At 43.2% G+C, this 14,679-nt stretch overlaps 1 protein-coding gene across 2 annotated transcripts in view; it reads right to left on the bottom strand.

The window, feature by feature from the left end:
• Window positions 1-8,967, bottom strand: part of LOC140476040 (cholesterol 24-hydroxylase-like) — a 61,099-nt gene extending 52,132 nt beyond the window's left edge. The window contains exons 1-2 of one of the 2 annotated variants that reach the window (XM_072567980.1): window positions 8,737-8,967; window positions 695-772 (exon numbers count right to left, since the gene is read on the bottom strand). In XM_072567980.1, coding sequence (XP_072424081.1) covers window positions 695-772; window positions 8,737-8,885 — 227 coding nt within the window. In that variant the 5' untranslated portion in view covers window positions 8,886-8,967. Of the gene's footprint in view, window positions 1-694; window positions 773-8,715 lie in introns of both variants that reach the window. The other variant, XM_072567981.1, reaches the window with a different exon arrangement.
• Window positions 8,968-14,679: the final 5,712 nt, after the last annotated feature.

The raw sequence follows: 14,679 nt of genomic DNA, 5'->3' as shown, positions 1-14,679 counted from the left end.
CTTAATAACTTGAAGAAGTATTCTAATTTTATGTTCTGAACCATGACCACTGGGACTTAAGTGTTTGTGACGACCAAGACTGTGTACTATGTGTCACCCTTCTTGCACCACCAAACTCCTTGATTAGACTCCAGTCGGTATCTCACTCCCGAGTATCTGTTATTCTATATATAAATAAATGATTTCTAAAGAGGGATTCATTGCATGAATCCATAAAGTTTGACCATAAAGTTGTATCTGTTTAAGATAGTTATGCTGAGAAGTTGGAAGTTGAACACATGCATGGTGATTGATTATTTATGCTAAACTTGCTGTCAGTAATCCACTAAGTGAGACTGAGCTAATGTGTGGCAAATGTGATGGGAGCAAAGTTTGAAATATTGAAAATTTATTTTGTACCTTCTCAATATCTGAAATAAGAATTTTCCCCACATATTACCTCAGACTATACAACTGCACACCAGATTTTTGCTTCATTCTGCTAAAAGCTGCTCTTTATAACCAGTGAAGTGAAGCAAGAAAACAACTGTACTACAGGGAAGTGAGTTTCTGACCCTGGTGTCTACACCTGTCCCAACAACAGTTATTACAGCCTTGAACTGCAATGGTAACAGAACATTCCCTCACTCCCCACTTTAAATGTGAGATAGTTTAAATCTTTCTCAATAAGACACAGGCAGCATCACACACTCACCATTCCAGGAATTTGTCATGGATCAGTTTGTAATCTTCCATTGATCTTTGAAGTGAGGGACCATGTCCAAAGAGAAAGCTGGAATATGATGGACAACAATGATGTTTAGGCACATACAATAATTTAACACCTTCCACTTAATCCAATTTAGAGAGAAGGTTGGGGTGGCAGGTTGTGAGTTGAGAGAGTGGATTTCGATGTTATCTAAGGATAGGGTGATGGTGGTGGTGACATAGCGGCTTGAGTTCAATTAGAAAGACATGGCATTTCTATAGCACTTTCACAATCTCAGGGCATCTATTATCACCATTCAACCAATAAAGTCTTGTTGTTAAGTGTCGTCACTATTGTAATCTAGAAAACATGATGGTCAATTTGTGCATAATTGGAGTGAGTGTATGTACTTGCTGAGTACGAAAGTATCTAAGTCTTAAGTGGCACAGTGGCTCAATGGTTAGCACTGCTGCCTCACCACGCTAGGGACCTGGGTTTGATTCCTGCCTCGGGCAATTGTCTGTGCGGAGTTTGCACATTCTCCCCACATGAGTTTCCTCCGGGTGCTCCGGTTTCCTCCCATTGACCAAAGATGTGCAGGTCAGGTGAATTGGCCTATCTAAATTGCCTATAGTGTTAGGAGCATTAGTCAGGGGCAAATGTCGGGGAATGGGTCTGGGTGGGTTGCTCTTCAGAGGGTCGGTGTGGACTAGTTGGGCCGAAGGGCCTGTTTCTGCACTGTAGGGAATTGAATCTAATCTTATGCAATACTAATTTAGACTGAAAATTGTAACTGACAATAAAGTAAAATCTCATTTAAAATTCTGTAAGACTTGGGCAGCTTTATTTTCAGGGGGTGGATTTAAATCAAGAACCAGGTGAAGAAGATTCTCATTGGCTGACTGAGCTAGGCCCTTTGTGTTAGGAGCATGCATGAATATTTACGACATGGAAGGAGACCATTCAGCCCATCCATGTCCATACTGGCCAACAAGAGCTACCTAGCCTTATCCAGCATTCCAGCTCTCAGACTACAATCTTGGAAAACAGGATATTTCAAGCACACATCAAAGTATAATGAGTGTTTCAGCCCTTTCCTTCTCCTCCTCCTCCTCCTCCTCCTCCTCCTCCTTCCCCTCTTCCCCCTGGCCCTCCCCCACCACCACCACCATTCTCTGGGTGAAAATGCTTTCCATCAAATCTCACCCTCAATAAATGTCTTTAGATCCTATATTCCTCATCCAGGAGATAAGGGGCTTCCTAAGCACTAAATACCTCTTTTCTTTGCACACCTCAATTAAGTCTTCCCTTAGCCTTCTCAGAAAGCAACTCCAACCTGTCTTATTTTATCTTATAACTAAGATTCATAAGACAACATCCTTGTAAATTTCTGTCCTGACTCTACTGCAATCACATCTTTCTAATACTGTGGGGATCTAATGGTTTATTCTGTATTAAAGGTGCCAGTTGTCTGCTATCATGGATCCCTGGAAATTTGTCCACTTGAACAGAGATCTAAGGTTTAGCTCCAAAGTTTGGGTTGGAGTTGGGATTTTCAGTCTCAGTGAACGTGATTGAGCAGAGATGTACATAAGTAGCCAACTAATTGTGGGGACTTATCACCTCGAGTGGGCCTTACATTAGAGTGTTGGAGTTGAGCATCTCAAGGAGTTCAGTGGGGGAGGGAGACAGGTGTTTAGCTGCTTTTGCCTAATCAAGGCAGCTGACCCTTTGTCAGTTCTGGATTCAAAATCCAATTCACTGGACTTGAAAAACTGATTGTTCTTCACTCTACGACATTGCCAGGCCTGTTCAGTTTCTTCAGCATTCTCTGTTTTTGTTTCAGATTTCCAGCATCTACAATTCTTTGGTTTTATATTACCGTGAAGAAGAGAGCTGTTCTGGTGAGATAGGCTTCACTTGAACTGTGCTGGGACCAGTGTCCTGGAAAATTGAATAACAAGGATGACAGACAGAGATGTAACAGGTAAGGCAGGTGGCCTTAGAGCCTGGATTAGTACATGGAACTATTGCAGAAACTTGACTGAGAGAAGGGCAGGACTGGCAGCTCAATACTCCAGGATTTCAGGTGTGGTAGTGAGGGTATAAAAGGAGTGGGGGAGTTGCATTACTGACTAAGGAAAATGTCACAGCTGCAGTAAGGGAGGACATTTTGAAGGGTTCATCCAGTGTGGCCGTATGGGTGGAACCTGGGAATAAAAAAGGTACAATCACTATGATGAGGCCATACCTTAAGCCTGCCAATAGGCAGTGGGAGATAGAGAAACAGATATGTAGGCAAAATATAAAAACAAGTTTTATAGTGGGTGACTTTAGCTTCCCCAGTATTGACTGGGACTCCGTTAGTGCCAGGGCTTAGATGGGGCAGAATTTGTTAGGTGCATCCAGGAGGGATTCTTGAAATAATATGTAGATAGTCCAACTCGGGAAGAGGGTGTACTGGACCTCGTACTGGGGAATGAGCCTGGCCAGGTGAACAAAGTATCAGTGGGGGAACATTTTGGGAACAGTGACCATAATTATATAAGTTTTAATATGGTTGTGGACAAGGATATCACTGGTCTTTGGGTGAAATGGCTAAACTCAGGGAAAGCTAATTAAAAGAGTATTAGGCAACAGCTGGAGATGTAGCTTGGGAGCAACTTGAGGGTAAAGTCTGCATCTGACGCATGCAAGTCTTTTAAACAGCAGTTATTCAGAGTTCAGGACCAGCATTTTCCTGTGTGGATGAAAGATTAGGATGGCAAGATTCAGTAACCCTGGATAACAAAAGGAATTGAAAGTTCAGTAAAAGGAGAAAGGAAGCCAATGTAAGGTTTAGGAAACTGAAATAAGATAATCCCCTTGAGGAATATAAAGGAAGCAGGAAAGAACTTAAACAAGGAATTAAGAGGGAGAGCTAAAAATGGCTATGAAGTGTCCTTGGAAAGTAGGATTTAGGAGAATCCCAAGGCATTTTACACATATATTAGAAGCAAGAGGGTGGCTATAGAAACAGTAGGTCCAGAAAATTAAGTCACATGGGATCCACAGTGAGTTAGTCAGTTGAATACAAAATAGGCTTGGTCATTTAAAAAAAAGGGTATATTGTGGAGGGGTGTTTTTCTAACTGGAGGTCTGTGGCCAGTAGTGTTCTGCAAGGATCAGTGCTGGGACCTCTGCTGTTTGAAATCTACATAATGACTTGCATGAAAACATAGGCGGTCTGATGAGTAAGTTTGCAGATGATAGGAAAATTGGTGGAGTTGTGGATCGTGAGGAAGCTTGTCAAACGTCACAGTAGGATATAGACCAGTTGGAAAGTTGGGTGGAGAAATGGCAGATTGAGTTTAATCTGTACAAGTGTGAGGTGATGCATTTTGGGAGGGCAAATGCAAGAGAAGAGTATACATTAAATGGCAGAACTCTTAGGAGCATTGATATACAGGGGGATGTTGGGATGCACGTCCATAGTTCCCTGAAAGTGGCGTCACAACTGGATAAGATGAGAAAGAAGGTGTATGGCATTCTTGCCTTCATCGGTCAATGTAAAAGCTGGCAAGTCACATTGCAACAGAATAAAGCTTTAGTTAGGCCACATTTGGAGTATTGTCTGCAGTTCTGGTCCCTACACTATAGGAAGGATGTGGAAGCTTTGGTGAGGGTGCAGAAGAGGTTTACCAGGATGTTGTTTGGATTGGAGTGTATGAGTTATAAGGAGGGATTGGACAAACTTGGTTTGTTTTTGTTGGATGCTGAGGGTGACCTGATAGAAGCTTATAAAATAATGTTAAAAATTATACAACAGCAGGTTATAATCCAACAGGTTTATTTAGAAGCACTAGCTTTCGGAGCCCTGCACCTTCAGCAGCAGTGCTCAGAAAGGTAGTGCTTCTAAATAAACCTGTTGGACTGTAACCTGGTATTGTGTGTCTTTTAAGTTTTTCCACCTCAGGCCAACACTGGCACCTCCAAATTATAAAATGATGAGAGGCCTAGATAGGTTGGATAGTCAGAATCTTTTTCCCAGAGTGGGAAATGTCAATACTAGGGAGAATGCGTTTAAGGTGAGAGGGGGAATGTTTAAAGGAGATGTGTGAAGAAAGTTTTTTTACACAGAAGGTGGGACACACTGCCAGGAGAAGTAATAGAAGCAAATACAATAACAACATTTAAGAGGCATTTGGACAGACATATGAACAGGCAGGGAATACAGAGATACGGACTATGTGCAGTCAGATGGGATCAGTTCAGAATGGCATCATGGTTGGCACAGAGATGTGGACCTGTTCCTGTGCTGTACTGCTCTGTGTCCTAGTCACATAACAGCTATCACCAGAGAGAAAATACTAACAAAACTAATAGGGTTAAAGACCAAAACATCCTCTGTACCTGACGGGTTCCATCTTTGGATATTAAAGGAAATGGCTACAGAGATTGTGGACGTACTGGTAATAATCTTTCAAGAATGCTCAATTTTGTAAAATTCCTAGAGAATTGGAAAGCTGCCAATATAACATTCATTCAAAACAGCGAGTTTTACTAAAAAAACAGTAACTATAGACCAGCTAGTTGAACATCTTATTAGGAAAAGTGCTGGCAAAAAGAACTAGATTAGGTTAGGATATCTGGGCGGAATGAATGAGTTGGACTGAAGGGTCTGTTTCCGGGCTGTATATCTCTATGACTCAATGACTCTATTATATTAAAAAAATTGGCAAAGCATTTAGAAACAAGCAGAATCAGCATGGCTTCATGAAGGGGAAATCATGTCTGACAAATTCACTAAATTCTTTGAGGAGATATTAAGTAAGATAGATATAGGTGAATGGAATGATGTGATATATTTGGGTTTCTAAAATGTGTTGTAACAAGATAGTGCACGCAAGACATTATTTTAAAATAATGAGGTATATAGATAAGGCAAATGCCAGGTGTCTTTTCCCTAGGGTGGGGGATTAAAAGGCTAGCTGGCATATTTTTAAGGTTGGCAGAAAAAGACTTAAAAAGACATGAGGGGCAATGTTTTCATGCAGAGGGTGGTACATGTATGGAATGATGGTTGGGAGGAAGTGTTCGATGCAGATACAGTTACAACATTCAAAAACATTGAGATAAGTATGTGAATAGGAAATGTTTGGAGGGATATGATGCAAGTGCAGGCAAATGGGACTAGTTTAGTTTGGGATTATGATCAGCATGGTCTGGTTGGATCGAAGGATCTGTTTCTGTGCTGTATGACTCTATGACTCTATAAAACGACTTAATATGATAAGTGCCCATAGTGTTGGGGTTAGAATATTTGTGTGGTAGAGGAGTGGTTAACTAGTAGAAGACAGAGTGAGGATAAAGAGGTTGATTTCAGGATGGCAACCTGTAACTAGCACAGTGTCACAGGGATCAGTGCAGGGGCCACAATTATTTATTTGGATGAGGAAGCTGTAGCCAAGTTCATGGATGATACAAAAATAGGTTGGAAGGCAAGAGGTGAAGATGGCACATAGACTCTGCAGAGCGATATAAGTGAGTGGGTAAAAACTTGGCAGATGGAATGTAATGTGGGGAAATGCACTTTGTCAAGAAGAATAGAGGAACTGAATATAGTTTAAGTGGGAAAGCTACAGCACAGAGAGGTTTAGCAATCTTTGTGCATGAATCACAAAAAACTAGTATCTAAGTTCAGCTAGTAATAGGGAAGGGAAATGGAATGTTGGCCTTTATTTCAAAGGGAATGGAGTATAAATATAGGAAGGTTCATGAGCTGGGTGGAGGGATTTTCTAATGTGAAAAGTTGAATAGATTGGGCATTTAATCATTGGAGTTTAGAAGAATGAGAGGCTATCTTATTAAACATTTAAAATTCTTAGGGGGCTTGACAGGGTAGATGCTGGGAAGTTGTTTCACCTTGTGGAAGAATCTAGGATCCAGGAGAATTATAAGCGATCACCCAGTTAGGAAAGAAATAAGGAAGAATTTCTTCCTTCAGAGCATAGGGAGCCTGTAGAATTCTTTCTGCAGATTGAAGTTGGGTGGTTGAGCATATTTTAAATCTGAAATAAACAGACCTTTTATAATAAAGAATCAAATGATATAGGGATAAGGCAGGAAAATGGATTTGGAGATTATCAATCAACCGTGATTTAATTGAATCGTGGAGCAGACTTGATGGGCTGAAAGGCCTATTCTGCTCCGACAAGTTAAGGTTCTACCTTGTCAGTCTTGGCTTAGTTGATAATACTTTTACCTGTTGTTGTGGTTCTGTTCACCGAGCTGAGAATTTGTGTTGCAGACGTTTCGTCCCCTGTCTAGGTGACATCCTCAGTGCTTGGGAGCCTCCTGTGAAGCGCTTCTGTGATCTTTCCTCCGGCATTTGTAGTGGTTTGTCTCTGCCGCTTCCAGTTGTCAGTTCAAGCTGTCCGCTGCAGTGGCTGGTATATTGGGTCCAGGTCGATGTGTTTATTGATTCAATCTGTGGATGAGTGCCAAGCCTCTAGGAATTCCCTGGCTGTTCTCTGTTTGGCTTGTCCTATAATAGTAGTGTTGTCCCAGTCGAATTCATGTTGCTTGTCATCTGCGTGTGTGGCTACTAAGGATAGCTGGTCGTGTCATCCGGACAACCGGAAGCGGCAGAGACAAACCACTATAAATGCCGGAGGAAAGATCACAGAAGCGCTTCCCAGGAGGCTCCCAAGCACTGAGGATGTCACCTAGACAGGGGACGAAACGTCTGCAAGACAAATTCCCAGCTCGGCGAACAGAACCACAACAACAAGCACCCGAGCTACAAATCTTCTCACAAACTTTGAATACTTTTACCTCTTAATCACAAGCTTCCAAATTTAAGTCCCCCTCTAGGGCTTGAGTACAAAAACCAAAATTAAGACTGCACGACAGTACTGAAGGAGCGCTGACTGATCAGTCTTGGATGCACCTTTAATCTGAAGCCCTGGATGTAAAAGATTCCATGATGCTATTTCAAAGAGTCAAGTTCTTACCGATATTAATCTCTCAACTGACATCAGTTTGTTGTGGCATGTTGTCTGTTAGATTTCCTACAATATAGAGTCATAGAAATATCGTCTATGCTGACCAGATGATCCCAACCTAATCTAGTCCCATTTGCCAGCACTTGGCCCATAGCCCTCTAATCCCTTCCTATTCATATACCCATCCAGATGCCTTTTAAATGTTGTATTTGCACCAGCCTCCACCACTTCCTCTGGCAGCTCAGTCCATACACGCACTACCCTCTGAGTGAAAAGGTTGCTCCCTTGGTTCCTTTTAATTGTTTCCTCTCTCACACTAATATTATGCCCTCTAATTCTGGACTCCCCCATGCCAGTGAAAATACTTTGTCTGCTTATCCCATCCATGATCCTCATGATTTTATAAACCTCTATAAGGTCACCCCTCAACCTCCAATGCTCCAGGGAAAACAGCCAACAGAGACATTTCAAAAATGATTCCACCGTAAAGTGCTTTGTGATATTTGGTAACTGTGAAAGTTCTGTACAAGTGCAAGTCTGTCTTTCTTTGAAATTCCTGCAGCATCACCTTTACAGGTTAAGCTGGAGAGAGGTAGAGGCAGATTTCAACCCACAGCTGGCTGCGACAGTCATTAGTGCTACCTTTGACCATGATTGAACAGTTTCTGCAAGTCAGCCACTGAAGCTGTAGATGTAGTGAAGTGCTGCATTAATGCATGTCCTTTTTAACTTTCAGTCTCCAAACTGTAAAGACAAACACTGTAGTGAGAGTGTTCATTTAATGATCAAAGAGCATGGGAACACAAGTGCTGTCATATATGGTAACCTGGCAACTTGCAAACAAATATTTGAAAGTTCAGTTTACAGTTTTTTTTTAAATGAGGCTCTGCACTTTTAGGGATTATGTTCCAAAAGAAAATCCTAGCAGTTTGTCTGACCAATTCCTGGCACGCTTTCCCTGTTTCTCCTCTGCCTAATACAGCATACCACTGCTCTGTCGATCTCGATTCCCTTGTCTGTTTTCCAGAGTATCATACTCACCCAGTTTATAAAGTGCCGTACCTGTCTCTGGGAGGACCTGGTATGTGATCAAACTTCAGGTGGATGTAGTGAACGTAGCAGAGATAAGCCAAGACAACGCCTAACAATCCAATAAGCAACCATGTAGTAGCCCAGTACAAGCAGGCGAGGAGACCCTGCCAGAGATCCATAGTGTGCTGGGACACGGGGGGAGTAGTGAACCACTGGCAGCCGCAGTGATTCTGGAGATAATACTATTGCAACACAGTTCTGTTGCTCAGAATTCAGGAATATCAAGCAGATGTTAAATGAAGAAACTCCCAAGCCAGTGCCCTCTGTTGGTTGCTATTCTCAGATTTATTCCGACAAATTCCAAAACTTAAAACAGGATTAACAATCAGTGAATCAAAATAAAGAACTGCAGATGTTGTAGATCTGAAACAAAATCATAAAGTGCTGGAGAAACTCAGCAGGCCTGGCAGCATCTGCATTGAGAAAAACAGAGTTAACATTTCGAGTTCAGTCACTGTTTGTCAGATGTGAAAACATATGGAAAAGGTGGTATTTTTGCAGATGATGGAGAGTGAGAGTTTGGGGAAAGGAGTGAGATGAATAGATGGAGACAGTGCAGAGAGAGAAAAAAGGAAACCACACAAAGGGAACTGGCTCACCTTGACTTTTCACCCTCCCTTCCACTGGTCACAACAAGTTTAACTTTAAAAGGATCCCAGCCCTTGTGCATATCTGACCCCCAGACTCAAATGAACTGATGAGAAAGTGAGGGCTGCAGATGCTGGAGATCAGAGTGGAGGGGTGTGGCGCTGGAAAAGCACAGCAGGTCAGGCAGCATCTGATGAGCAGGAGAGTTGATGTTTTGGGCATAAGCCCTTCATCAGGAATGTGAGGGAGAACTTTTGCCCGAAATGTCGATTCTCCTGCTCCTCAGATGCTGCCTGACCTGCTGTGCTTTTCCAGCGCGACACTCTCGACTCAAATGAACTGATGTTTTAAAATGAGACAATTTAAATCTGCATTCCTGAATTGACAGAGAGGGGACCTTAATTACTAAACATAAATAAATAGTAATGCAACATACAACTTAGAAATAAAAAGTGTTTCCAATAAGATAAAAGTTAATAAAAAGGATCAGTCTCTGAATATTTCGTGAAAATTGTCCTTTTGCATCGGCCATCACCAGTAGCGGTGATGTCGGTAACTAAAGAGTTGATTTCCAGACTATGTCTTTGAATGTTGATTGGAGCTCCATTGTTCTGAGTCCTTTGATGTGGAGGTGCTCGTGTTGGACTGGGGTGGGCAAGGTCAGAAGTCACATGACATCAGGTTATAGTCCAACAGGTTTATTTAAAATCACAAGCTTTTGGAGCGATGCTCCTACATCAGGTGAAGTCACTGTTCTCAGCTGTGACTCTTACATTGCACTGCTATACACACAGTAGGATGTCAGGCCACTAACATATATAGACCAGGACTGAGGCTCACTTTTAACCCAGTCCCTGTGTATTTTTGCCCACACTGTTCTTTTTTTTAAAAACAAATCATAATCACATTCTGAGATACTTCCAAGAGATTACAAATTCAGTTTGTGGCACATTTTCTCCCTTTGAGGCTTCTTTGACACCTTGTTAGGTGTGACATTCCAGAGTCTCTCCCTCCAGGCAGCCACTCAATTTACAGCAGCAGTCAACATTTGGCTGTATGTTCATCCTTTTAAAAAATATGTAATTAAAGTTTGGTAGGATTTATAGGATTATGATCCGTGGTTATGAGCAGAACTCACAGTGATGTCAGGAAAGGAAATCCATGTTTTTGACCCAGTGACAGTGAAGGAACTGTGATATATTTCCAAGTCAGGATGGTGTCTGACTTGAGGGGAGATATGCAGGTGGTGGTATTCCCATGTAACTTGATGCCCTTGTCCTTTTCGGTGATAGAGGTCACAGTTTAAAAGCTGGCAATGCCTTAGTGAGTTGCAGCAATACACCTTGTATTAGTAATTCAATCATGCAGTACAGCCCCATGTGCTACTTAATCACGTGACAGCTGAACACCTGACATTTGCTCACAATTTGAAAATGTTATTTGCTCCTTAGTTGATCGTCTCAAACTTTATTAACCCCAAATAAAATATTTCACTTCTGTCTTTTTACAGTGAGATGAATAACCTACTCTATAAATCAAAAAAAACCAAAAGTTTAGCAGAAGTAAAGACAACATTTACATTACTGATGGTATGAGGGGATAACCAATGGTACTGATGCAATAAAAATGTTAAACTAGATAAGGGGCATTTAAACAGTCCTTGGATAAGCAGATGGATGATGATGGGATTGTGTAGGGGGATGGGCTTAGATTAGTTCACAGGTCGGTGTAACATCGAGGGCCGAAGGGCCTATTCTGTGCCATATTGTTCTATGTTCTAATGTTCTAGATTCAATATGGTGCCAGAACATGTGACTCTTTGCAAGCTGTCCACAGCAGATCTTATTCTTACATATCTTATAATCGTTCCCCTCTTCTAAACCTCAATTCAATATCTATCAGAATTACTAACAATGTTCTCTTTAGTCTACTTTCAGGTTTAAAGATTCTCCGACTGATGAGGCCTGACCAATGCTGGAAACATAAGCCCAGAGGGATCAGGGGCCTACTGGCTCCCCAGTAGCCTGACCTCCTGGTGGAAACCTGGGACCAAGGCCCAGCCAGTGCCTTGGCCTGGCTCAGACCAAGACCTGAGCCACTGTGACCTGACATTGAGGAGGCCCAACCAAACCAGCCACTGGACTTCCCCAGAACACTCCAGGCCATGAGTGGTGCCCAGGACCCCACTGGGAGCGCACACTTCCCTCTCGGAGCAGCAGCTTTCCCTCACTGATGCCTGGGATTGACCAGGAGCAGTTCCGGATACAGGAAATATGGGAGAAGTGCTGGAGCTCAGGGGAGACTGAAACTTTGGAGTTTCAAGGCCCCCTCTGTCCCCATTATACTCCGGGCAAATGTCCAAATCATTGAAAACAACGTGATGAAATTAAAACTAGACTCACCTTCCAAAAAAAGTTGAGAAACTCCTGTGTGTTCTGTTTTACAAACACGTGGCTCACTCCTGCTACACCTGTCTGTGCCTGACACCCTAAGGGCTTCTCACTTACTTTGAACGGACTGACTGGCATCCTCAGGCAAGGCAAAGGACAGAGGGGTCTGCCTCCTGATCAACACCTCCCGGTGCTCAGACATGGTGACCCTGGTGAGTTACTGCTCCCCAGGGCCAAGAATATCTTCCAGCAAAGTGCCGTCCCTACTCCCTGCCACGTGTTCAGCCCCCGCCATCCTGTTAGTGGTTTACATCTCACCCCAGGAGGAAGTGCAGGCTGCACTTGACCAAGTACACAATGCTACAGTTTTCAGGTAGAATACCCTAAGTCCTTGTTCCTTGCAGCCGGTGACTTCACCAGGCCAACCTTAAAAAGGTGCTACCATGGCGTACAACCATCAAAGATGTCTCCCACTCCATCCCCCGTCCATGTTTTGGTCCTCCTCCTCGATTACAAGCAGACACTGGAGTGAGAGGACCCACTGTAAAAAGTAGCGCAGTGTTGGGCTGAGGTAACGTAAGGGCTTCCACAGACCTGCTTACAGTTGGTGGACTGGTCCATATCCAAGAACTCAGTGGCCAAACTAAACAGGTGCGCTACTTCCGTTACGAAGTTAAAAATCACACAACACCAGGTTATAGTCCAACAGGTTTAATTGGAAGCATTAGCTTTCGGAGCATCGCTCCTTCATCAGGCGATAGTGGAGGACACAATTCTAAGGCACAGAATTTATAGCAAAAAATTTACAGTGTGATGTAATTGAAATTATACATTGAAAAATACCTTGATTGTCTGTTGAGTCTTTCATCTGTTCAAATACCATAATAGTTTCACTTCTTTCATGTGTAAATCACAAAACCTTTTTCAAAAGTTGCACTCAGGTTAGCTGTAACAACTGGTGTTAGCTAGACAATAAACAGACCCCACCACCAGGGATATATTTCCCTCCCCACCCCTTTCCGCCTTCCGCAAAGACCGTTCCCTCCGTGACTACCTGGTCAGGTCCATGCCACCCTCCAACCCACCCTCCTGCCACCGCAGGAATTGCAAAACCTGCACCCACACCTCCTCTCTCACCTCCATCCAAGGCCCTAAAGGAGCCTTCCACATCCATCAAAGTTTTACCTGCACATCCACCAATATCATTTATTGTATCCGTTGCTCCCGATGCGGTCTCCTCTACATTGGGAAGACTGGGCGCCTCCTAGCAGAGTGCTTTAGGGAACATATCCGGGACACCCGCACCAATCAACCACACCGCTCTGTGGCCCAACATTTCAACTCCCCTTCCCATTCTGCCGAGGACATGGAGGTCCTGGGCCTCCTTCACCACCGCTCCCTTACACCTCATCTACCACCTCAGAACACTTCAACCCCAGGGCATCAATGTGAACTTCAACAGTTTCCTCATTTCCCCTTCCCCCGCCTCACCCCAGTTCTAAACTTCCAGCTCAGCACTGTCCCCATGACTTGTCCTACCTGCCTATCTCCTTTTCCACCTATCCACTCCACCCTCCTCCCTGACCTCTCACCTTCATCCCCTCCTCCACTCACCCATTGTACTCTATGCTACTTTCTCCCCACCCCCACCCTCATCTCACTTACCTCTCCACCCTTCAGGCTCTCTGCCTTTATTCCTGATGATTTACCCGAAATGTTGATTTTACTGCTCCTCGGATGCTGCCTGAACTGCTGTGCTCTTCCAGCACCACTAATCCAGAATATGTTGAAGGTGTTAGCCCCCTGTGTTCTCTGTCTATGCTATGATGTTTAGATTGAATCTAATCTAAAAAGTGAGAAAACAGAGTTTTACATGAATTCATGCAGTTTTTGAGCAAAGTACAATGTAACTCTGCAAGTACAAATTCACCCCACAAAATATATGTGTGCATGTGGGTCTTTGTCTTCTGTGTGTGCCTGTCTGGGGTGGGGGGTTGTGAGTGTCTGTGAGAGAGAGTGTATGTGTGTGTATGAGTGTAGAGTGGTCTGAGTCTCTGAGAGGATGCCTGTGTGGGTGCGTGAGTGCCTGTGTGTGACTGTGTATATGTGTGTATGTGTGTGTATAGGAGTGTGTGTGTGTGTATAGTGCAATGGTGATCACCTGTAATGTGACATGAACCCAAGGTCCAGGTTGAGGCCCTCCCTATCGGTACCGAATTTAGCTATCAGCCTCTGCTCGGCCACTTTTTGCTACTGCCTGTCTCGAAGTCCACCTTGGAGGATGGTCACCTGAAGGTTGGAGGTCGAATGTCCTGGACCACTGAAGTGTTCCCCAACTGGGAGGGAGCACTCCTGTCTGTTTATTGTTGTGTGGTGCCCATTCATCCGTTGTTGTAGCAAAGGCTCACAAACACTTACAATCCCCCAACCCAGACAGACACACACACAGACAAAGACCCACATGCACACATATATTTTGTGGGGTGAATTTGTACTTGCAGGGCTACATTGTACTTTGCTCAAAAACTGCATGAATTCATGTAAAACTCTGTTTTCTCACTTTTAGACAAAGAACACAGGGGACTAACACCTTCAACATATTGTCTAGCTATCACCATTGTTACAGCTAACTTGAGAATGCAACTTTTAAAAAAAGGTTTTGTGATTTACACATGAAAGAAGTGAAAGTATTATGGTATTCGAACAGATGAAAGACTCAACAGACAATCAAGGTATTTTTCAATGTATAATTTCAGTTACATCACATTGTAAATTTTTTGCTATAAATTCTGTGTTACGATCGAGCCCTCCACAGTCACCTGATGAAGGAGCGTCGCTCTGAAAGCTAGTGCTTCCAATTAAACCTGTTGGACTATAACCTGGTGTTGTGTGATTTTTAAGGAGAAAGTGAGGATTGCAGATGCTGGAGATCAGA

The sequence above is a fragment of the Chiloscyllium punctatum genome, chromosome 4, assembly GCF_047496795.1.
Source record: "Chiloscyllium punctatum isolate Juve2018m chromosome 4, sChiPun1.3, whole genome shotgun sequence".
Taxonomy (NCBI): Eukaryota; Metazoa; Chordata; class Chondrichthyes; order Orectolobiformes; family Hemiscylliidae; genus Chiloscyllium; species Chiloscyllium punctatum.
Note: the sequence above shows the minus strand (reverse complement) of the source record. Positions and strands in the feature narration are given on the sequence as shown.